Source organism: Oryzias latipes, chromosome 9, assembly GCF_002234675.1.
Source record: "Oryzias latipes chromosome 9, ASM223467v1".
Taxonomy (NCBI): domain Eukaryota; kingdom Metazoa; phylum Chordata; class Actinopteri; order Beloniformes; family Adrianichthyidae; genus Oryzias; species Oryzias latipes.
The window spans coordinates 21,549,846-21,575,427 of record NC_019867.2 but is presented as its reverse complement, the minus strand read 5'-3'; the positions used below and the strand labels follow the sequence as shown (position 1 = coordinate 21,575,427).

At 42.2% G+C, this 25,582-nt stretch overlaps 1 protein-coding gene across 3 annotated transcripts in view; it reads right to left on the bottom strand.

Annotated features, from left to right (window-relative positions):
- Window positions 1-16,945, bottom strand: part of LOC101171750 (paxillin) — a 46,132-nt gene extending 29,187 nt beyond the window's left edge. For all 3 annotated transcript variants that reach the window (XM_020706164.2, XM_020706166.2, XM_020706165.2), the window contains exon 1: window positions 16,780-16,945. In XM_020706164.2, coding sequence (XP_020561823.1) covers window positions 16,780-16,792 — 13 coding nt within the window. In that variant the 5' untranslated portion in view covers window positions 16,793-16,945. The remainder of the gene's footprint in view (window positions 1-16,779) is intronic.
- Between the last annotated feature and the right edge of the window lie 8,637 nt (window positions 16,946-25,582).

The following is a 25,582-nucleotide window of genomic DNA, read 5'->3' as shown; positions in this document are numbered from 1 at the left end:
GTCTATGAAAAAAAATGGCTTTCATGTGCCCCCTCCGAGATTGCCACTGACTGTCTTTTTAGAAGAACTTTCCATCCCATAACAGACTCTGGTCTGCATTCACAGCTGCAGACACGCCCCCTCCGCCTGTTCACGCTGCTCTCCTCTTCCTGCCCACTCGCACTACCCGACTGTGTTAAAGGCACCACGACAATCTTAGAACATAACAGTTATTTTACAAAACTATAAAGAGCCGCAGCACAAGGATGAAAGAGCCGAATGTGGCACCGGAGCCGGAGGTTAGTCACCATACTACTAGAAAACTATAGAAAAATGCACCAGATTTAGAAGGCTTGAGGATTCTGAGACCACAGCTGCACACAATATTTAATCGTTAAAAGTCTGTAGTACTGCAAACTCCTAAAATCAAAGAGGACACCACTACTGAAAGCTGGACTGGAATTAATCTGAGGTAGAAGCAGAAACATGACATCTGAAAACACATTTCCTCCCATAATGATGACACAAGCAGTGAGGACCAGGTGAAATATTGAGATAGACAGTAACTTGCCCACTCAGTAAATACATAGAAGCCAGAGAAGATTATTTAAAAATCTTAGTTCTGTTAGGTAAAGATTTTTTTTCCCCATAATCATAACGATTACATTTGAGTCCTTATTAGGAACAAAAGTCAAATGACTTTTCTCCAAGAGTGCATTTATTCATTTTTATTATTTTAATCATTAACAGACATTCAGTATGGCAAACCAGGCACTTCTAGTACAAAATTGAAAAGCAAAATGAAGAACTTAAGCTGCAATTAAGTAAAAAATGTAATGAAAAAGTGAAGTGAAAAGATTTTTACTGAAAATCACAGAATTCACCTCTCTGGGGAAAATGCAAAAGCTTTTGAAAGCTCTGTAAGGTTAGAAGAGCTTGTGTTCTGTTTAACTCAGCCTTTCTCAAAGAGTGGTCCGCGGACCACTGGTGGTCCGTGAGCGCCCCCTAGTGGTCCGTGAGGCGGCACGGCGGCAACCGGAAAAGTTAGTCGGCCTTGGAGTTGAACGTCAACTTAAAATGTGGATCAGTGGCATAGGACAGGGTCGCTTAAAAGAAACTCAGATGAAACATATGACACAACTGTAAAGGTGCTACGAGTTGATGAAAATTCGAGTAGTTCCGTTAACAACGGTACGGAGGTCCAGGAAGATGTGGCTAACGTCATAGCGAATTCATCAAAAGAGACCCCGCCGCAAAGCTGTGAAAGTCGCCATCAGCGTGAAAAATCCTCCGCTAAGGTGAAACGAAAATATCACAGCGACTACATACAGTTCGGGTTTTTTTGGACTGGAGAGGAGGAAGATCCCAAACCACACTGTGTTTTGTGCTATGAAACTTTGGCTAACGAGGCAATGAAACCTGCAAAATTAAAGAGGCATCTGGAAACTAAGCACAAGGAGTACCAGGGGAAACCTATTGGATTTTTTTGAAAGAAAACGCGATGAACTGAAGAAACATATGATGAAAGAGACCTCCCAGTTTTTTGCACCTGGAGAAAATGCGAAGGCTACAGAGGCGTCATACAAGGTATCCCTCTTGATTGCTAAAGCAGGAAAACCTCATTCAATTGGTGAGAATTTAGTTAAACCAGCTGCAAAGGGGATGGCTAACATATTGTTTGGGGGAAAAGCCGGCGACAAAATTAACAGGATTCCTCTCTAATGACACCGTCCAGCGGCACATAAAAGCTATGGCTGAAAGTGTCGAACATCAGTTGGTGAGACGTTTACGCCAAAGTCAGTTTTTCTCACTACAATTGGATGAATCTATCGACCTGGGGAATGAAGCAAATCTGTTGTGTTTTGTGAGATACATCTATGCCGGTGGATTGCATGATGAGTTTCTCTTTTGTCGTTCCTTACCAACCAACACAACAGGAGAAGCAATTTTTCATTCACTCAATGATTTCATTGTGAAGAATAACTTGGACTGGTCAAGATGTGTCGGGATTTGCACCGACGGTGCAACCGCAATGACTGGAAAACAGAAAGGCCTCGTAGCGCGCAATAGCGCGCATTAGCGCCATCTGCAGCAGCAACACACTGTTGCATCCACCGTGAACAACTGGCTGTGAAAAAAATGCCACAGTGCCTAAAATCAGTACTGGATGAGAGTGTGAAAATAGTTAACAAGATCAAAGCAAAACCACTCAACTCGCGTCTTTTTAAAGCTGTGTGTGAAGAAATGGGAAGTGAACACACAAAACTTTTTCACACTGAAGTTCGCTGGTTGTCGCGTGGAAAAGTCCTCACCCGTCTGTTTGAACTGCGAGATGAGGTAATGTTATTCCTGCACCACAGTGATGAACTGTACGACAGAATGCATGATTTCCAGTGGCTTGCAAAGTTGGCATACTTGGCTGATATTTTCAGCACTCTCAATACTTTGAATGTGGCACTGCAAGGGAAGACTGTCACCATCTTCAATGTCCAGGACAAAATTAAAGCTACACGCCTCAAGATGGAATTGTGGTGTGGCCGTCTCGATCGCAGAGAATTCGACAGTTTTCCAACACTCGCTGATTTTCTCCTTGCTTCTGGGGAGGATGTGGATGGGAGCACAGTTGCATCCTTCAAACAACATCTGCAAGACCTACACTCACAGCTAGGAATATATTTCCCAAAATTAGATGCAAGCTTTGATTGGATCAGAAATCCATTTGGGGACAAAACGCACATTGAGCAATTCACTTCCAAGCTTTCACCAACAGAGGTTGACAGCCTTGTGGACATTGCATCAGATGGGACACTGAAGACAACTTTCAGGGAGAAAGGTTTGACTGACTTTTGGCTCCACATCCAACCTGAGCATCCCCAGCTGGCTGACTCTGCTCTGAAACTGTTGATGCCGTTTCCAACTACCTACAACTGTGAAGTTGGATTTTCCACACTTGTTGGCCTGAAAACAAAGCAGCGCAACCGAATCAGTGTGGACTACGATATGAGACTGAAACTCTCCAGTTTGCAGCCAGACATTGCTTCACTCATGGCCCAGAAAAAGCAGCACCATTCTTCCCATTAAGATGGCAAAAAAGACAGTGAGTGAGTAGAGACTTTGATATTGGTAAAGCTGTTGTTTTGGGAGCAGTTCAGAATTAGGTGGTCCGTGAGTGTTTGTGTTATGGGTTAAGTGGTCCTTGGTCTGAAAAAGTTTGAGAAACACTGGTTTAACTCCATCACCCAGACTTATTTGTAAAATAATAAGCACTAGCCAGCCATATCTGACGAATAAAGTCACAAGGCCATGGAGCTGAGGATGCCTAAAACATGACGGAAAGAAACAGAAAGGGAAACACCAGTATGGCCCAAACTGCTGCAGGAAGATTACAATGGAGGGCTGAAGCTGTCCTCTGCACTCATGTTTGTTGGCCTTTGCTCATTGTTTTTCTCCATTTACTCAGGATGTGGTGCGGGCTTGGTTGCCTAAGTGATAAGGTCAGCCATGCAGCCCCCTCTTCCCCAGATCCAGAAACAGGATGGGTGTGGAACTTTGGAACAAAACTGATTTACAGCCAGGCACTTTTTCAAGCCTTGCTGCCTGTGCACTGGTTAGGGTTGGAATGCACAAACGCTGAAGCTTTAACATGGTGATGATAGTTAGTTTGGCAATACTAACTGCTGCCACACTAAGCAAAAGAAACCACTTCAGACCTCTAAAGGCGTCTAAAGATATGTAGGACAGCTGGAAAAGAACAGCACATATCTTTTATTTATTTTTATTTTTATAAACTTGTCCTGTCCAACAGCTGGGCAGACAGATGAGAGCTGAGGGCCTCTTGTGTTGGACATATTTTACTTTAACAATAGGGGTTATTAATCTTCATACAAACCAGAGGTATGTCTGAATAAACCCCTTTTGTAATTGAGGCCAAACTTTATTAATTTCAACCATGTTTGAAAATCTTGGGTGTTGGACCGGACGGAAAAGGAAAGAAGGGAAGAAAAGGGAGGGATGTTAGAGAGAGAGGGGGGTAGGAGGGTGATAATAGGAGGGGAGGGGGATAAGACCATGAAGCAGCATAAAGCAACAAGTTTACTGGTTGTTTATCGTTACGGTAAGGTTCAAATGTAGTACAAAAAGGGCGGGGCCTGTCCACACACACACTCAAATGTTATCAACACACCTGTTAGCTGCAAAAATGTCCACATGTCGACATGAACACAAAACAGATAGTGTTCACACGCATACTTATGCCTTAAAACCAACTAGTGTGAAATATTTCAGTCATTAAACCATGCAAACTGTTAGTGCAAAGGTGAGCTAACACCTGTGCTCAGGTGAGTGTTTATGTTCTTCTAAAATGGATGGTGGAACGTGAAAAGAAGGAGGGAGAGTGCCCAGCCATCCCCACCCCAAGACCCCCGCCGCAGCAACAGCGGCAGCCGGAATCCCCCCAACACCACACGGGAACAGGCAGGGAACAACCGCCCCTCGGGCGACCAAGACCGCCACCCAGGCCAGGGCCAGCAGGACCGCCGCGAGGCCCCCAGAGCCAGAGAGCAGGGAGGCATGGAGGGAAAGAGAGCGCCGCCCCAGCCCAACCAGGAGAGCAGCCCCCCCGCCGCGCCGGGAGAGCCCAACGCAGGGCCCTTCCGGAGAAGGACGCCCACAGCCCCAGACGAGCACCCCATCACCACCCAGGAGTTCCGGGCATCCCCCCGCCCCAACCCCAGGTACGAGCCAGGACCCCCCAAGGGAGACCCGCTCCGCACTCCAGGCAGCCACCCACCCGGCCCACGGTTGGTCCAGGGAGGAGCAAGGCAGGGGCCCGCCGCCCCCTCCCAGGAGGGGGGAACCCCGGGGAAAAAAGGGGGCCCACAAGTGGTGTTGTATATATGGCCCGACCAGGCTCGGCCACAGTTGGAAATTTGGCGGGGCCCAGCGCTCAGGGGCAAGGACCAGGACCCACCCCCCAGGGACACGAACACCCCCGGCTCAGGTGTGATGTATACCCCCCCACAGCGCGGAGAGAGAACCGCCGGGCCCAGGAAGCAGGCACCCAGGGGACACGGCCGCCGTTGCCAAGGGGCCCGCACCCCCCACCGGGGAAGGGGTAGGGGACAGATGGTCATAGGTCCCACCTTCCTTGCAAAATGTGTGTGCGTGTATGTGTGTTTGAGAGGGTGTGTGTGTGCATGTGTGTGTATTTATGTTGGAATGTATATATTGAGGGGGGAGGGGTGTGTGTACTAAGGGGGAGCAGTTAAAATTGACGGGTAGGGCACTAAGGGGACATCTCCTGGTTACTCACAGTGATGTCCCCTCACCCTCCCCACCAAGGGGCCCTGAATGTCTAGGGTGAGGTTAAAATTGGAGGGTAGGGTGCTAGGAGGACAACTGCTGCTTGCTGGCAGTGATGTCCAAGCAACCCCTCTACCAAGAACCCTACATGTCTAAGGTGCAAATAAAACCGAAAGAAGGGGGGCCCACTCCATACGGCAACCATAGGACATATCTTTGACCAAGTCTGACAAAAATTACAAAAAAATTATTCTTTATAAGTTCCAGAAACAATGTGTGTTTGCAAGACGGTGCAACTGTGTGCTCAACTCCAACAGCCAACAAATAGTAAACCCCTATGAAAAACAGCAATTTCCTTTTTATATAAAGATTAAATTAAATCTCAAGCATTTATTGTATTTTGTGACTTAATTTTAATAGCACCTAACAATTTTTATCTCATGAACATTTTTAAAGCTTATGGTACTTATTTGGAAAAGCTCCTGGGAGCTCTTTTTCTTAATAAATTTGAAAGTTGCATTTGAATAAAACCGTCAATATTTCTGGAGTTTTATCTCCTTAACACTCAGTTATTGCTTGCAAACATGAAACTTGGCTGAGTGAAAGACGGTGATTTGTCTGTCTGACATAAACACGAAGAATTCGCAGAAAGCTAATTCGCAACCCAAAAGCAAAAAAAGCAGGGCTCCAGACTGCGAGCAATTGGTCGCATTTTGCGACCAAAATTTGAGAGTGTGGGACTGAATTTTACATCCAGTCGCACATGCGCGACCAGTAAATTTGCCTCCCCCACCCTTCGTATTTTTTATACATTAAACGTGGAAGGGGCACGTCAATGATCAATGAAATAATCAATGAGACGCAAGCCCACACGGACGCAGGCAGACACACACACTCGCGCACATACTCATGAAACGCGAAAACGTACACTCTCGCGTGATACCTGTCTGTGAGGCGGCCACTGCGTGTGAGAAGAATAGGGAAAGCCACTGTAAGTGGCTAAAATGCGTGTAAGGGGAGGGGCCTAGAGATAATCGAGTGCGCGTAAACATCTGTGGGAAGGAAACTGAGACAAATATCACAACCTGATATGTGCGTCTGAACTATGGGCAAGCGAACTATTGATTCGTTCTTCCGACCTGCAGCTAGTGTACCAGTGCCAGAGTGTACAGCAGGGGTCTCAAACTCGCGGCCCGCAGGCTATTTGCGGCCCCCAAGATGATATTTTGAAGGTTTAATGTTTAATATGAAGGTTTAATGTTACTGCAGCCCGCCAGTTTGTATGAATGACACTTTTTCATTGTCGTGCGCGGAGCTGACCAACCAATCACAGTGGGGTATATGACTCTTGGGGGCGTGACAATGACAGGGTTCGAAAGCAGGACACCTGACAGCCCCCTCCCTGAACCACATTAAGGAGTTCCTTACTTTCCTTTAGAACGTATCTATTCGCTCGTAATTTTCTAAATACATGCAGTCCGTGCTGAACTTTTCTCTGGGCCGCACAGACCCGGAGGAAGGTTTAGGTTTTGGTGACGGTTACGGCGGCGTATCAGACGGTTTATGCGCGGCTGTTATTACGGCAGCTCATCGCTCCCGCGGGAGTCGGGTCAGCTGAGGAGAATAAATGTCCCACACCTACATGCGTGACAGCTAACGGGGCTTGAACTTTAAACACGCTCGAGCAAAAACAACATTAGTTTTAGACACACTGAAAATACGTGGGGAAAATGCAACGATAGACGTGTTTGAGATGAACCGGCGGCTCGCCTGGATCGTTGGGGACACCAGGTGGGGGGGCTGTGAGATGAAAGCGAATCTGCAGCAAGACTGAAGGAGGACAGGAAATTGGAGTTGTCCTTAACATTCAATTTAGTTTCAATATTCTTCTCCCCCTTAGTATGATCTGTGTTATTACATATTTTATGATTATTTTAATGTTTTGTGATGTATGTAGCCTTTTTTAATGAATTGGTATTTTAAATTATTTTAATTAATCTAGCCACAGGGGTTGCAAGCCAGTAACTTCTGTGCCGGTCCCAAGCCCGGATAAATAGAGAGGGTTGCGTCAGGAAGGGCATCCGGCGTAAAAATTGCCAAAATAACCATGCGAATCATCCACAACACTTTAGACATACCGGATCGGTCGAGGCCCGGGTTAACAACGACCGCCACCGATGCTGTTAACCTACAGGGTGTCGGTGGAAATTTGACTACTGTTGGTGGAAGAAAGAGGGGAGGCAGAAGGGTCCGTTGCCAGAGAGAGAAGGGAAAAGGCAGGAACATAGGTTTGAGAATAGGGACTCTTAACGTTGGCACAATGACAGGGAAAGGCAGAGAGCTGGCAGACATGATGGAGAGAAGGAAGGTAGATGTACTGTGTGTGCAGGAGACAAGGTGGAAGGGCAGCAAGGCACGTAGTATTGGAGGAGGATACAAACTTTTCTATCATGGTGTTGATAGGAAGAGAAACGGGGTAGGAGTGATTCTGAAGGGGGAGTTTGTAAACAGTGTTCTAGAGGTGAAAAGAGTCTCAGACAGGATGATGAGCCTAAAGTTAGAAATTGAAGGGGTGATGGTGAATGTAGTCAGTGGGTATGCGCCACAGGTTGGCTGTGAGTTAGAAGTGAAGGAGAGATTCTGGAATGAGTTGGATGAGGTCATAGAGAGTTTTCCCAGAGGAGAGAGAGTTGTTATTGGAGCAGACTTTAATGGGCATGTTGGTGAGGGCAACAGAGGTGATGAGGAGGTGATGGGCAGGTTTGGTGTGAAGGAAAGGAATCTGGAGGGACAGATGGTGGTGGACTTTGCGAAGAGGATGGAAATGGCTGTAGTCAACACTTACTTCCTGAAGAGAGAGGAACATAGAGTGACATACAGAAGTGGAGGTAGGAGTACTCAGGTGGACTACATCCTATGTAGACGAGGTCATTTGAGAGAGGTTAATGACTGCAAAGTGGTAGTAGGAGAGAGTGTAGCCAGACAGCACCGCATGGTGGTGTGTAAGATGACTCTGGAGGTCAGGAAGAAGAAGAGAGGGAAAACAGAAAAGAAGACCAAGTGGTGGAAGCTACAGAATGAAGAAACTTGTGAGGAATTTAGGCAGAAGTTGAGGCAGGTCCTGGGTGGTCAGGATGAGCTTCCAGAGGACTGGGAAACTACAGCAGAGATTATCAGGGAAACAGGTAGGAAGGTGCTAGGTGTGTCATCTGGAAAGAGGAAAGACGGTAAAGAGACTTGGTGGTGGAATGAGGAAGTACAGGAATGCGTCCAGAGGAAGAGGTTGGCTAAAAGGAAGTGGGATGTAGAAAGGACTGAGGAAGGTAGACAGGAGTACAAGGAAGCGCAGCGTAGAGTGAAGAGAGAGGTGGCAAAGGCCAAACAGAAAGCTTACGATGAGCTTTATGACAGGTTAGACACAAAGGAAGGAGAGAAGGACTTGTACAGGCTAGCCAGACAGAGAGACAGAGATGGGAAGGACGTGCAACAGATAAGGGTGATTAAGGACAGAGATGGAAAGGTGCTAACAACCCAAGAGAGTGTACAGAAAAGATGGAAGGAGTATTTTGAGGAGCTGATGAACGAGGAAAATGACAGGGAAAGAAGGGAGGAAGATGTGGTTGTTGTGGAGCAGGAAGTAGCAGAGATTGGAAAGGATGAGGTTAGGAAGGCTCTGAAAAGGATGAAGAGCGGAAAGGCCGTTGGTCCTGATGACGTACCTGTGGAGGTATGGAAGTGCTTAGGAGAGACAGCAGTGGAATTTCTAACGAGGTTGTTCAATAGGATTTTAGAGAGTGAGAAGATGCCTGAGGAATGGAGGAGAAGCGTTCTGGTCCCGATCTTTAAGAACAAGGGTGACATGCAGAACTGCAGCAACTATAGAGGAATAAAGTTGATGAGCCACACAATGAAGCTGTGGGAAAGAGTAGTGGAAGCCAGGCTTAGGAAGAAGGTGGAGATTTGTGAGCAGCAGTATGGTTTCATGCCCCGTAAGAGCACCACTGATGCCATTTTTGCTTTGAGAATGTTGATGGAAAAGTACAGAGAAGGTCAGAAGGAGCTGCATTGTGTGTTCGTAGATTTAGAGAAGGCGTATGACAGGGTGCCGAGGGAGGAGCTGTGGTACTGTATGAGATTGTCTGGAGTGGCAGAGAAGTATGTCAGAGTAGTTCAGGACATGTATGAGAGAAGTATGACGGTGGTGAGATGTGCTGTAGGTCAGACAGAGGAGTTCAAGGTGGAGGTGGGACTACACCAAGGATCAGCTTTGAGTCCTTTTTTGTTTGCTATGCTGATGGACAGGCTGACAGATGAGGTAAGACAGGAATCTCCCTGGACAATGATGTTTGCGGATGACATTGTAATTTGCAGTGAGAGTAGAGAGCAGGTGGAGGAACAGCTAGAGAGGTGGAGGTTTGCTCTGGAAAGAAGAGGCATGAAGGTCAGTCGTAGTAAGACAGAATACATGTGTCTGAACGAGAGGGATCAAGGTAGAAGCGTTAGGTTACAGGGGGCTGAGGTGAAGAAGGTGCAGGAGTTTAAGTACTTGGGGTCAACAGTTCAGTGTGATGGGGATTGTGGAAAAGAGGTGAAGAGGCGAGTGCAGGCAGGTTGGAGCGGGTGGAGGAAAGTGTCAGGAGTGTTGTGTGACAGAAGAGTGCCAGCAAGACTCAAAGGAAAGGTGTACAAGACAGTGGTGAGACCAGCTCTGCTCTATGGGTTAGAGACGGTAGCAGTGAGACAGAGACAAGAGGCTGAGATGGAGGTAGCAGAGATGAAGATGTTGAGGTTCTCCTTAGGAGTGACCAGGTTAGACAGGATAAGGAACGAGTACATCAGAGGGACGGCTCATGTTGCCTGTGTTAGCGACAAAGTCAGAGAAGCCAGACTGAGATGGTTTGGACATGTTCAGAGGAGGGATAGTGGATATATTGGTAGAAGGATGTTGGAGATGGAGCTGCCTGGCCGGAGGGCAAGAGGACGGCCAAAGAGGAGATATATGGATGTCTTAACAGAGGACATGAAGTTGGCTAACGTTAGGGTAGAAGATGTTCATGATAGAGTGAGGTGGAAAAGGATGATTCGCTGTGGCGACCCCTGATGGGAAAAGCCAAAAGAGAAAGAAGAAGATTTTAAATTATTTTAATTAATCACTCCACTACAAAAACCATCAGGACACATGTCCCATAATGCATTGTTTTGTAGTCTGTAGGGCAGCTTTCAGTCAGTTCAGTTTCCAGCTGTGCCCGGGTAGGTTTGCCCCTTGCTCCCACCCCTTTCTCGCGATATTTTTGTGATGATTGACAGTTGATGTTGGAGCAAAAACAAAAATATATGTCACACACCAGGTGATCTGCGCAGCGTTGAGTTCACCTGGGTGATCTCAAACACGCTTATTGTGCATCTTGGCTGCACTTATTTGGTGTCACAAAGATAAATTTCCATCCGTTTTCTTTACTTATCTGTACTGTCATGACAGCGATGGTGCTGTCATTTTACCTTCTTGTTGCATCTTCAAAAGTGCAGAATAAAATGTGACACTGAATTAGAAACAGCACATTGTAATTTCTGCATCTATTATTAAAGTATTTATTAGTAATACAGTGGAAATTAGTAGATTTGATTAGAATGTTGATTTACAGTATGCGCCCCTAAATTTTCTGGTTGCGCCCCTAAAATTTTCAGTTAGGGGCCACTGTGCTCCTAGTGAAAAAAGTTAGTCTGGAGCCCTGAAAAGCCAAGAAGCTTTTCCGTGAGGTAAACATCTGAGTGACTGACATGTCCTCTTGATCACATAACTAATGAAAAAAATGTTAGGTCTCGCTGTCACCTGTTTGTGTCTGTAAAGAACTGATTGGACAAATCTGCTGGAAATATTAGACTCAGTGGAACTGTCAAAGAGTGTGCTAACAATCTTCTAAAGGAAGTCCTTCTCTGCTGATTTAAAAAAGTTAGTGTACATCAGATTATGCAGTTATAGAACATATATACACTATATTACCAAAAGTATTTGTTCACCCATCCAAATGATCAGAATCAGATGTCCTAATCACTTGGCCTGGCCACAGGTGTATAAAATCAAGCAATCCAGCATGGAGATAGTTTTTACAAACATTTGTGAAAGAATGGGCCGCTCTCAGGAGCTCAGTGAATCACGGAATTGTCTTAGGATGGCACCTACATAACAAATCCAGTCCAGAGAACTTCATGGAATGGGTTTCCATGGCCGAGCAGCTGCATCCAAGCCACTCGTCACCAAGTGCAATGCAAGGCGTTGGATGCAGTGGTGTAAAGCACCCACCACTAGACTCTAAAGCAGTGGACACGTTCTCTGGAGTCACATTTTTCCATCTCGCAATCTGAACGGTTCCATTTTTTACTGAACTGTGCCAAGTGGGAAATTTGGTTGAGGGGGAATTATGGTGTGGTTGTTTTTCAAGATTTGGGCTTGGCCCCTTAGTTCCAGTGAAAGGAACTCTGAATGCTTCAGGATACCAAAACATTTTGGTATCCTCTACAACTCAATGCTCCCAACGTTGTGGGAACAGTTTGGAGAGGACCCCGTCGTCTTCCAACAAGGTCCATGAAGATGATATATTCTGGTGTGGATGAACTTGACTGGCCTGCAAAGAGTCCTGACCCTAACCCGAAAGAACAGCTTTTGGATGAATTAGAACAGAGACTGACGGTGGTGGTTATAGTGTGTCGTCAGTGTTCTGCAGCGGAGCCGCCAGTAGTGTGTGAATGTGTGTGTGAATTGGTAAATGTGACTGTACAGTGATCCCTCGCTATAACGCGGTTTACTTTTCACGGTTTCGCTACTTCACGGATTTGCATCGTGCATTGTGTTCTGCATTCTGATTGGCTAAAAAGTCACTCCACTTCTTCTCCATCTGTGCGTCAATAACGTTGCAGTTTAATAAGTACACGTACGTAAAACAGCTTGCCAAATTTACATTACGTACGCAAAAATTCTCTTCCAATTTCGAGTTTCTCTAAAACCCATAATGTCGACAAAATGCTGTGAACTGACAAAAGCACCTGCGACAACGACTACCTATCACTATGTTCTTCTCCCGAACAAACCGCAGGCTTCAAAAGAAGAAAACACTGCAGAGCGGAGTCAGGATGCAGTGACTCAGTCTGAAGAGCAGTGAAATACATCTGAGTCAGTATTTGTCCAAGTGTACTTTGTATTTTTTTCATAATCATTTTAAATTTTCTCCCGTTTAATCCAATTACCCGCCAATTTGCATCCAAGATTAGCACCGCCCACCACGACCGCCAATTTGATTAGCATCAATTTGAAGCCTTCTGTTCACATTGATGATTAAAATTATTATTTGACAGTACAGTACAGAAGTTATTTATTGAAAAAAACGTTTCTAAAGTACTTTTATTTGTGAAACAAATGCTTGAGCCTGTAATATGGTTTGTTCTTTCTTTCTTTTCACTGTATAATAGAGTATTTAATTGTATTATAATTGTAAAAAAAAATTGAGGTTTATACTTTACAGACTACAGACACAATATCTTCCGGCGGGGGGCCACGTCGCGCACTTAACACACGCAGCTTGTAATGGAAATGAATACAATGGAAATTAATCATTAAAATGCAGTAAATTTGTCTTATTTCCTTGCGAGACGGAAACTTCTGTTGTATAATGAGGTTGTGTGTGTGCTTGTGAAACCACGCACATGTGTGTAAGAAGAGGGAGCACGTGCAGCGCAAGAGGGAGTGAAGGGGGGCGCAGCTGCAGGGAGTGAAGAACAGTAATAAAAGGTTTCCGCCAGAAGCCCATGAAGTCTGAACACAGGACTAGCAGAAAAAGTAAATTATCAGCAAAGATGAATGTGTTTATTATAGTTTCAATTAGAGCCCTGCGCAGGACTGCTTTCTTCATCCCGCTCCCGCCTGCACCCAAATTTTTGACCATTACCGCCCGCTCCTGCAAAACGTATGTGTTACACTCGCCCGATCCCGCAATATGTATGTCCACTCCCGCCCGCACCCGCAAAACTGTGAATTTATTCCCGCACAATAATAAAGATGCATTGTTTTTGTGTCTTCTCCCGTCCCCCAGGAAAAAAAAACACGTATTTGTATTGATATTATTAAAGAGATTAATGGGGTTGTTTGTTTCGTTTCCTTGGCCTGCATGTAAAATAAAAACAATTGAGAAGCTTATCCAAACGTCAGACTTTCCTTGTTTAGCTGCTGTGCTGTAAATCAGCGGCCCCCAACCTTTATTGTGCCACGGACCGGTTTGATGTCTGGCAAAATTCTCATGGACCGGTATATTATATGTGGTAGACACACGCTGCAGCAACGCTACAATAAAGGCAGAGACGCATGAGAAGACGTACTCTGCACTTTTATTATGACATTCAAAACATTGTACATCGCACAGGTGTCATCATCCTCTCTCCTTACCACACTCATGGTGCTAAAAAGAAGTAAACACAACAGGAAGAAATAACTAAGGGTGAAACAACATAACTGCCAGATGAAAGGACCCACAGGCAAAAAGAAACTCCCCAGCTCAACCCTATTTTGACCAAAGCAGGCAAAGGGGATTGATTTAATTCCCTGTGATGCCAGCTCAGAGAGTAACCCCTGGCTGAAGCCTGTGGAACTCAGACCGCAGACCAAACGTGCACGTGACCGACACTACAATACAACAAAGTAATATGACTTGCATGAAAACTGTGGTATTTTCTAAACACAACAATAAACACGAATTATGACATGAGCAACGTCGTCTCTGCCCGCAAGGCTCTCTGGTCGCTATGCTAATGTTTAAACATGCCTTCAAAATGAGTGCATGGAAAATCCAACTCACCACAATGCTGAATGTTTCGAGGGAATTTCCCATTGGGATAGGGCTGTATTTTAAGTAGGACTCCTGATACTGTCTATTAAATGTTGCTTTGTCTTTTTGAAAGTCGAATGCTCCTCTCCTGTCTCCTGGCTGGGTCTTTTCCCCTTGGCAAAGCAACTTTCCAAAGAAGTTTGTTTTTTTATTGATTTTGCTAGCTCCTGGGTTTTATTTTAGCTGTAACTTATCACATGACCGAGAAGAGCGAATTGTCCTGTGTAAAGAGTCACATAGACAGATGTAACAGAGAATCGGGCAATTTTTCAAAATAAAACATCTTTCAGATTCTGAAATAAATAAAACGGAAGTCATGCAAGTTATTTATTCTTTCTGTGCGGCCCGGTACCAAATGACCCACGGACTGGTACCGGTCCACGGCCCGGGGATTGGGGACCGCTGCTGTAAATACCTTGTTTGAGGTTATTTTCGACATCATCTATTGACATCTTCTCCATCATGTCGCAAGGCAATTTCCATATCCCGTGGTGTTTTTTTTAGCCACCCATTCCTGCCCGCAGCTAAATTCAAGCCGCCCGCTCCCGCGAGATTTGCGTTGGGTCCCGTGGGACCCGGCTGGACCCAATCCCAATGCAGCCATCTTGTTCCAATCACGCACCATATGCAGAACTTTCAAACAATAAAAAAACGTTCCAAAAAAAACCGTGCGTAGATGCGGTTATCGTCACACTACCCTAATTTTAACCCTGAACTTTCGCTGAAGTCCGCCTGAACTTGCTTACACTGGGTATGTTGGTTCCAAAAGACCAGATATGAGTTAGCGTAATTACGCTCGACTTGATAACCCTGGGTTAATGCTCGTGCACGGCAAGTACATAAAGGAATTCTCAATAGATCACCAATTTCCGGAGTCACCATGCAAACGCGTGGAGGAAAAAAGAGCGCTATACTCCAGTGAGACGGCGTCTGAGATTTTAATGACAATGTATGAAGAGTATAAGCCCATCAAAAAAAAAATAATACAGCTGCATCAGTAAATATATTCAACTTATCCAACTCAAATGAATTAATTCAATTGGTAACAAGCAATTGAGTTAAAATTATTCAACGTAATTTCTTATGTCTATCCAAGTCAATAATTGTTTATAAAACTCAAATTCATCCAACTAAATGTCATGTTACTCCAATTCAATTAAATGTTTTTCCATCTTAATTTATTGTACTTCTTGAACTCTCATTTGTCTAAGATTGAGACCGCAGATATTCTCATTTTTATAACATTAAAATGGATGCTGCAGTGTGGATTTGCAATACGAAACTTGCATTCATTTATCATGACTGACTTATCTACAGTTTTTTGATTGTTAACAGTAGGGGTGCTAAATAAGCTCATCATCCTCTCACTTCCTCTCACTCAAGGTGTAGAAAAAATTAAACATAGTAGGACAAAATAACTCGGCAAAACACAGTAAAACAGCTACAACTAAACACATTTGATGAAAAACAGGCAAAGGGAATGGTATCCCACAATTCCTTGCTTCCAATCTAACAGCAGCACCAGAAGTTACACCTACTTAACTGAATTAATTTGAATGAAAGTAAAATAACTGTCTGATAACTACGAGTTATTTTTAAGTTGACTGAACTCAAAAAATGATTTATCTTAAATGAAGCACATAATTAAGTTAGATCAATGTAAAAAAAAATGTATCCTTACAACATCGATACGTGGTCTTATCACCCTCTCACGGTGGAAAAGGTATTATCTGAGCTTCTTCATCCACTAAATCATCTTCAAATGGACAGGCCATGCTCCTTCACCTCTCCGAAACCAACTAACCTTCAACTAAACCTGCTGCATACCAGGTTATGTTTAGAGCATGAGTTGCTATGGCAACTTGACATAACCTGAAAGAAACATACCTCCGTCTTTTGAACGGAAAGGTTATCCGCTTCCTTAGCCTCAAACTTACCGTGGTAACACACTTAACCTTACTTTTGGAATATACCCCCCCCCCCCCCCCCCAGATCCTGGCTACACCACAATCTATCAACGAACAAACCCACCGACAACTGACAACACTCATGATACACATGACTGCATTTTTGTTATAAATCCGATCGGTTGCAGTTAAGTACAGAGGCCTGCTGACATCAAGTTAAAAAAAAAAAAGAGTAGCCCGGGGCAAGAGTTAAGAAGGTAACGTTAATGCTCCGTGACTAAACGTCAGCGAATAGCTCGTGCACACACACACAACAGCTAGCAAGTGCGAGCGCTTTTGATAGAGGTTATCAACTAGAGAAACTCAGAAAGCATAGAGAGAGTTTAAAAGTAAGAGGTACTACATGCTAGCGATGTCCGGTAGCTAGCTAAGTCGCTGCGATGCTTAGATTGGACATTAAATTTCATTAAACGTGCAGTAGGGTAACTTTTTCTACATCCGTCTGCAACTGTTCTGTCTCATAATAGACAAAATGAACATCGCTACTAGACTCACGCAATGACTAAGACCTGAGGTAAACATGAATAGTTTCCTTAACTTGGAATCGAAGGACAGTTTTGCTTCATAGTTAGGACTAAAGTTGTCACTCTGTGTTGACCGCTCATCATTAGCACTGAAAACACGATTTTTTTAAAGGACGAAAAACAAGATTGACTTACCTAAATCGTCCATAGTGGGTTGCTTAGTTGGTGCCTGCCTCCGTAGTTTTGCTGGTTAAGCTTCCGTTCTGTTCACGAAGTCTTGTTTTCCCGTCTTCTAACTTCACCAACTTCACTGCTGCTCTGTAAATTAGGTTAGGATTGGTCGCGTGAACGCGCGGCACTCACAGGACGGGCACGTGTACATCCGTGGCGCTTTCAGTGAACAAATGCGACACCTCGTGGTCGATATTTAAAATGTACTTTCTTTCTTGTAAGAGTTTCTGTCTGAATAAAAATTGTGCTTAGTGACATTGGACCGGCGGAGATAATACAAAAACGATTCCCGCGCAGTTTGCAAAAAAAATCTTTAAAAATCACACATTGAGATTTTTAAAGATTTACCTAAACGAGGGGGGGGCTCGTTTAGGTAAACCTTTGATTGACATCACAGACCTCTCTAATCTTTTAGGTGGGAAAACTGGTGGCTGACTAAAGTTTTCATACTAACCAATCTCTCAATGCTGTTGGCATCAAGAGAATGCCAAAAGTGTGCAAAGCAGTAATACAACTTAATAATCCACTACCTGCACCCTGATCATCCTCAGTTTGCACTGTTTGCACAATTTTATTTCTATTTATTGTTCTGACCATTATAATTTTTTTTATTTTGCTTACTGTTGTTCGTTTTTTCTATTCTTAAGTGTTTTATGTCGCACATTAGCACCGCAGCAAATTCCTATTCTGTGAAACTGCTCTGTTCACTGAAAATGGCAATAAATACTCCTTGAATCCCTTGAAAGCAAAAGGTGGCTACTTTGAAGAACCTAGAATATGACATATTTTCAGTTGTTTCACACTTTTTTTGTTATGTATATAATTCCACGTGTTAATTCATAGTTTTGATACCTTCAGTGTAAATCTATAATATTCACAGTCATGAAAATAATGAAAACTCTTTGAATGAGAAGCTGTGCCCAAACTTTTGGTCTGTACTGTATGTATGTATATGCAATAAATTTTAAAGAAGTAACTGAGTGCAGCTGGCGCCTCAAACAAAGGCCTGTTTCTCACCAGTTCGATTCATGGTCACCCTAGACGGCTCAGTGTTAAAGCATGGCGGGTGATGGGTGAATGCATACTGGAAAACTGAATAGAATTTTTAAAAACTGCATAATGTCTAAGGCCAAAGCCTACCTGTAGCAACATGAATTTCTTGCTGACCTCCCACACATGCACGTCCTTCAGAGCTTTGCCGTGCTTATTTAAAGACTCGGTAGTTAGTATAGGCTGTTTGAGATTTTTTTCTTTCATTCAAAACACAAATGGAATACAGTAAATAACAAAGAACAAAAAACTGTATATTAATTGTTCAAAATAAACGCCAGGGAGTATACTTACACAAAAACAGAATTATATAATATTACAAAGCTGAGCAATATAACATGTTTTTATTGCTTTTTTGTTTGTACTGGGGGAAATGGAATGTAAGTAAAAATCTAATTTGGGCCAATAAATGAAAAAGAAATTGGGAGTGTTATTGTTAAATTTAGTTTTTTGAATACAAAACTTGATTTGTCAACCAAATCAGGAGATTTATTGAATTAAATTGAGATGAAAGTTTATTATCATAATTAATGGAACCAAATAAGATGTTTTCTATGTTAACGTAAAATGTGGATAATTTTTTTTAAACAGATTTTTTAATCTGTCCCAAATTATTTCAGTGTATCTGCAAGTCCAAAAAATATGTATCAGTGTTTCCTCAAATTGAAAACAGAAAGAACAGTTTTTAGTATTATCCTTTTTTAACCTTTTGCCTATACGGTTTTGTTGGAGAAAACCTCTGAATGATCTTGAATAATGATTAATCAATAATTTAGAAAATAAAAATGAATTTGATATCAACTTTATTTCTTGAGGTTCTTTTGACTAGCTTTGCAATGATGCCAACTTTCCTTGGATTAGACAAGTAATGAGAAAGTTATGACACTAAAAACACTTATCTTTGCCTGGTTCACAAAAGATTTATTGTTTTGTTTTTTATTAAGGATAAAGATATTGTCTTCCTCTTTCAATAACTGACTTAACCACTTTATTTTAAAAGAGTTGTTTAAAGTTTCAAAGGTTAATACTTCCTTGCCCCCATATTTTCTGGTGTTACATAAAACATTTTTCCTTAAGTAATGACATTTTTTCCTCCAAATAAAATCAAATAATGTTTTGTTTAATAGGTTACAGATGTGTTTTGGCATTTCTAAAGACAGAGACACATAGACAGATCTAGAGATTCCCTCAGCTTTAGATAACAGAATTCTACCGTTCAGAGAAAGATCTCTCATTAACCACATGTTATATCTTTTGATAATTTGTTCAGTTATTGGCTTGAAATTAACTTCACTGCGATTTTTTTCATTTTTATCAATAATTATACCAAGATATGTAAGTGAAGATTTAACTGGAATACCGTTGATTTCTGGTGAATCACAATCTTTTAGTGGAAACAGGACAGATTTGTTAAGGTTCATTTCTAAACCAGAGACTCCAGAAAAGTCCTTGATTCCTTTAATTGCATTTGTTATTTCATGTTTATTGGCCAAAAAAATTGTTGTGTCATCTGCTAGTTGAGAGAGTTTAAATTCTCTCCCCAAAGCTGTAATACCACGAAATGGACATTTTTTTAAATGAAGGGCCATAACCTGAGCAACTAGTAAAAAGAGAAAAGGGCTGAGAGGACATCCCTGCCGGATTCCTCTGTTAATGTCAAATCTGGGAGTTGTGCCATGTGCCAGTTTAATGGAGCTGTTGCATCCATTGTATAGAACCTCAATTGCCTTTAAAAATCTTTTTCCAAATCCAAATTCTTTAATAACTCGAATCATAAAACTGTGACTAATTGTGTCAAATGCCTTGTAGGAGTCAACAAATAAGATAAAACTATCATCTTTAATATATTCATTATAATCAATCATGTCAAGTATTAATCTGATGTTGTTGGCAATATTTCTACCAGGCATGAAACCGGATTGTTCTTCATCAATTATGTTTTCCAGTCCTGGTTTCAATCTTTTGGCAAAAATAAGAGCGAATATTTTAGCATCATTGTTTAACAGACTAATTGGTCTCCAGTTTTCTATGCATAATTTATCTTTTTGTGGTTTGGGGATGAGTTTGATGAGGCCTTGTCTGAGAGTTGGGGGCAATATACCAATGTCTAAAGCTTCTTCAAATAAATTTGATAGAAAAGGGGTAGATTTAGCAATAAAGAATTTATAAAACTCACTTGTTAGTCCATCATTACCTGGACTTTTATTATCTTTAAGAGATTTAATACAGTCTTCAACTTCCTCTGTCTTAATTTTCTGGTCACAAGTCTTTTCAAAAGTTTCACTGACTTTTCCAATCTTATCTTTAATATTGTTAATAAATAATTCAATATCTTCTTCTCTAAAGCAATCTTTGGTGTAAAGTCTCTGATAAAATTTGGCAACATATTGAGAAACCTTTTTTGTATCTTCACTTATTGAATTGCCAATTTTAATTTGACGTAGACAGGAAATTTCGAAATTTCTTTTTTCTAAGTTGAAAAAATATTTAGTACATTTTTCACCTTGTTCTAACCATTTTCTTCTGGATCTAACAAATGCTCCTCGTGCTTTTTCTTCATACACTTTATTCAATTCTGATTGCAAAGAAATGAGTAAGTTTTGTTCTAGATCAGATAAATTCGTTTTTTCATTGATAATCATTATTTTTCTTATTAGTTCTGACTCTCTTTTTTGTTTTGCTTTAGCAATTTTCTTCCCAAATGATATTGCCAAAGATCTTATTTCATACTTCATTAACTCCCAACTATTTGAATATTTTTTTAATGTAAAGGCTTGTTTCCAGTATTTATCAATTAGTTTTTCTACTCCACCAGTAAATTCTTTATTGTTTAATAGTAAATTATTCAATTTCCAATAGTCTACGTTGCATTTGGGTGCATCAGTTTCCATATTAATTTTAATGGACACTGTATTGTGGTCTGAAAAAACATTGGGTATAATCTCAACGGAATCAACTGTTTTTCTACGTCATTAGAAATTAGCCAAAAATCAATGCGGGAACACTGAGATCTGTCCTTATTGCTCCAAGTAAATATTTTCTTATCAGGATGTTTATGTCTCCATATGTCAATCAAGTCTATTACATATGTTTTTCAACTCTTTTGCGTCTTCTTTCCTTGGTGGAAATCTATCAAGGTGGCCATTCATTACAGCATTAAAATCTCCTCCCCATAAAATCTCAGTGGTGGGATATTTTTGTAGGAGTGTCTTAATTTTTTCTTCCAATGTTAAAAAGATTGTATTGTTGTTTGTTGGATTATTGGAGGCATATGTATTAATTCAAATAAAATAAAATTGGTCAAAATTCACTACAAGAACAATCCATCTCCCATTTTTGTCAATTAAATGCTCAAGAGTGCGGCCTTTAAATTTGCCCTGTAGAATAATTACCCCTGCTGACCTGTTGCTACCAAAAGAAAACCAGACATTTTTACCCCATTGACTTCTCCAAAACTCCCTATCTGCTTCAGAAGCGTGTGTCTCTTGAATGAAATAAAAGTCTGCATTTTTATTTTGGCAATATAAAAAAACACATTTTCTTTTCAGTTGGTCTCTAATACCCCTGGCATTCACAGTTAGAACAGATAATGACATGAACTATAAGAACAAGAAAAAAGAGAAAATTAACTTAGGAACTTCCTGGTTTTGTTCAGGAACCGCTGCACATATTCAATATGCCTTAAACTTTGAGTCTGTTTATACCGTCATACTGACCTTTACAAACGTATTTAGAATAGAATAGAATGCCTTTATTGTCACTGTACACATGTACAATTCACATCACACACACATGCAGTGAAATTAAAGCCGCTCACTATTCAGTGCAAACATACAAGAGAGAAAAAACTCGCAGAATAATATAATAATAATAAAATAAAATAATTTCTCAAAATGAAGGGCACAATTTACAAATTACAAACTACAAAAGAACAAAATCTACAATAGAAATTTCTGCAGAGAGGTAGTTATGACAGACAGAAGAAACCTGCTGTGTCCATGAATGCAGAGATATATTGCACTTAATGTATTGCACATGATGGGATGGTATTGCACATATTGGGATGGTTTTTACATGATGGGATGCGCATAGTGAGAGAGAGAGACATGGAGGTGGAGCTGTCAGTGACCGTGCATGTGGGAGTTCAGGATGGTTATGGCTTTTGGGAAAAAACTGTTTTTAAGGCGGTTTGTCCTTGATCTGATGCACCTGTAGCGCCTTCCTGAGGGCAACAGGTCAAACAGTCCAGAGCCAGGGTGGGAACTGTCTTTTATGATCTTCCCCGCTCTGCCTAGACAACGGGAGGAATAGATGTCCGACATGGAGGGGAGAGGGGAGCCGATGATCCTCTGAGCTGCTTTGACTACCCTCTGCAGTCTCTCCCTGTCCGCCATGGTGCAGCTGCCGTACCACACTGTAATGCAGTACGTCAGAAGGCTTTCTATGGACGTGCGGTAGAAGGTTGTCAGCAGGCTGGGGTCCAGATTGTTCTTCCTGAGGACCCGCAGAAAGTGGAGTCTCTGCTGAGCCTTCTTGATGACCTCTGTGATGTTCTCTGTCCAGGAGATGTTGTTGGACAATACAACACCCAGAAACCGGAAGGTGTGAACCCTCTCCACACGCTCTCCATTGATGTAGAGGGGAGCTGGGTCGGTGCTGTGCCTCCTGAAGTCCACCATGATCTCTTTGGTTTTCTTGGTGTTCAGAGCTAGGTTGTTGTCTGAGCACCAAGCTGCCAGCTTCAGGACCTCCTCCCTGTAGGCTGCCTCGTCTCCCTTTGAGATGAGTCCGACAACTGTGGTGTCATCAGCAAACTTCACGATGAGGTTGCTGTCGTGCTGCGGACTGCAGTCGTAGGTGTAGAGGCAGTACAGGAGGGGGCTCAGCACACAGCCCTGTGGAGAGCCAGTGCTCAGCGTGCGTGTGGGGGAGAGGTGGGGGCCCAGCCTCACTGCCTGGGGCCGGTCAGTGAGGAAGTCCTTTATCCAGGCACATGTGAGGGGGGGCAGGCCTATAGTGTCCAGTTTCCTGATGAGAATGTCCGGGATGATTGTATTAAAGGCAGAGCTGTAGTCCACAAAGAGCATCCGAACATAGCTCTGCTGCTCCTCCAGGTGGCTCAGCGCTGCATGCAGGGCTAAGGCGATGGCATCTTCTGTAGACCGGTTTGTGCGGTATGCAAACTGGTGGGGGTCGAGGTCTGGGGGGAGGTGATCGTTGATGTGCTGGAGGACCAGTCTCTCGAAGCACTTCATGATTACAGCATGATTACAACATGATTTCAGCTTAACTCAGTAGTATTTCCTTGCCGTTTACGAAAGCCCTGTTTCCAATGAAATAGGCTTTCTCTCCTTTCTTCCTGGCTGCCTCCACTGCTGCCCATAAGCGGCTGCGAGCTTCTTTATCAGCAGATGTGAGATCTTCCTGGAGACGAAGATGATGATCCAGTAGATAGACGTTCTTTTTAGAACTTTTCCACAGGAGATCTCTGGCCGATCTGGACAGGAACCTGATGATTATGGGTCGGGGACGTTGATTGGTTCCATTCCCACTGGGCTTTCCAACTCTGTGTGCGATGTCGATTGCTGAAACCACCACTGCAGAATCTTTGGTTGGTAACATCTCTTTAAAAATGTCTTGAACTCTTGTTTTGACATCCTCTGGATTTCTTTCAGGGACACCAGACAGGCGTAGATTCACTCTTCTGCTGTAGCGATCTGCATCATTCATTTTGGTTTCCATCTCTCCAACCTTCTTTTCCAGCTCTTCACATTGCTTTTATAGGCTCTCATTTAGTTTTTTCAAGTCCATGACCTCCTGATGGCAAAACTCAAGCGACTTCTTCAAATTGTCAATTTGGACAGTATTGTAATGCACAGCTTCGTCGGTTTTGTCTGCTCGTTCGTTAATTTTTTCGGTAACTGCTTTGATGATGGTGGACTGAAGCTCAGACAAAGTCGGCTCAGTTGCAGCGCTTTTCTCAGGATTATTTTGCTTTTCTTCTCCTCTCACCTTCTTGGGGGGGATGTTTCATAGGTGTATTTGGCATTGAAGAGCATTCTTCATCATCCTTCATGTGACATGCATAAGAATGGGTCTCTCTGATGTTTCGTTTTTCCTTAGAAGCATCCACTTCCATATTTTCCAAAGAGCTGCTGCGGTTGAGAGAGCCACGGATATCTTTTGATTTCTTCATCATTATTAGTTTAGATTTCGAAATATTAATTTGAAAAAACTCCACGGAAAACCTTTTTCTGTTGTTTCAAGGCAAAGGGTCGGCGAAAAAAACAGTTTGTGCAGCGAATTCCAAGTTTTAAGAACTCACAGAAGTTTCTTACATGCGGTCGTGGTCGCCATCTTGGCCAGCCTCCCCGTCCCGAGAAGCTGTGTACATCATCAGGGGAGTACAAACGTCACAAAGCCATCTCCCCTGCCGCTGACACAAAGCTGCTTCTAGACATGACTGTGCCTCTTAGCAGCCGGACACACAGAGGTAGCAATGGCGTCATCACCCCGCCTCCCCTCTGGAAATGCTAAGTGGAATTGAATTATGAGACACTTTTCGCAGGGTGGATGTGACAACACAAATGCAATCCCCTCTTTGCATTTTCGTTTTAATTATGACACACAATAAGCAGTTTTAAAGTATAAAATGAAAAAGCATTTTGAAGTATTGCTTTTTCATTTTAATTTTGAGTCATTTGATGCAGTTACATTTTGAAAATTAAAAAGCATTTCTGTTAATTCATTTCAATTGTCAAATTAGACATTTCTAAATGAATTTTGCTACACATATACCAGATAACTTTTTGAAAATGAAATGTCAAATACCATTTTCATTATCATTTGAATTAAGTGACAGAATAAGCAGTGTTGAAAAAGAAAAGGAAAAAGCATTCTAAAAGTAATGCTTTTTCATTTTAATTTTGAGTCAAAAAATGCAGCTTCATTTTGAAAATTAAAAAGCATTCCTGTTAATTCATTTTAATTGTCAAATTAGACATTTCTAAATGAATTTAGCTACACATAGAACCTTTTGAAAATGAAATGTCAAATACCATTTTCTTTATCATTTTAACTGACAGAATATTCTGTTACTTCCCACCGTCCAAAAGCATGCTTCAGGTTAATTGGCAACTCTAAATTGTCCATAGGTGTGACTGTGAGAGTGAATGGGTATGTGATGTGGACATTCTACCCTGCGAAAAACTGATGACCTGTCCAGGGCATCCCCTGCCTTCACCCACAAGTGGCTGGGATAAGCTCCAGCAGCTCCGGAGTTAGGGGCGCAGCTAACCTTTAATTAAAGACACCAGCTTCTTTAATCCTAAAGAAGCTCTCTTTTTGTTTACTTCCTTTTTTGTTTTTTATTTATGTCTTTAAATTCTGTGTGGTCTTTCATTTCACTAAATACTAGGGGTATTAGGGATTCTGTTAAAAGAAAAATCACTTTTCTTGTTTTGCAAAAGCCAAAAAGTTCAATGTTGTCGTTTACAAGAAACTCACTCTAATGAGAATGATGAAAAGTTTTGGTCCAATCGGTGGGGAGATAAAATCCTTTTTTCTCATGGCACCAACCGATCAGCAGGGGTCGCTATATTACTAAATAATTTTTCTGGCAAGCTTTTAGTTAAAAAAAGAAGGAAAAAGGAAGTCATAAGGCACAAAAATTCATCTGTGGTTCTGTTTCAGTGTGTCCTTTAAAAGTTAAATTCAA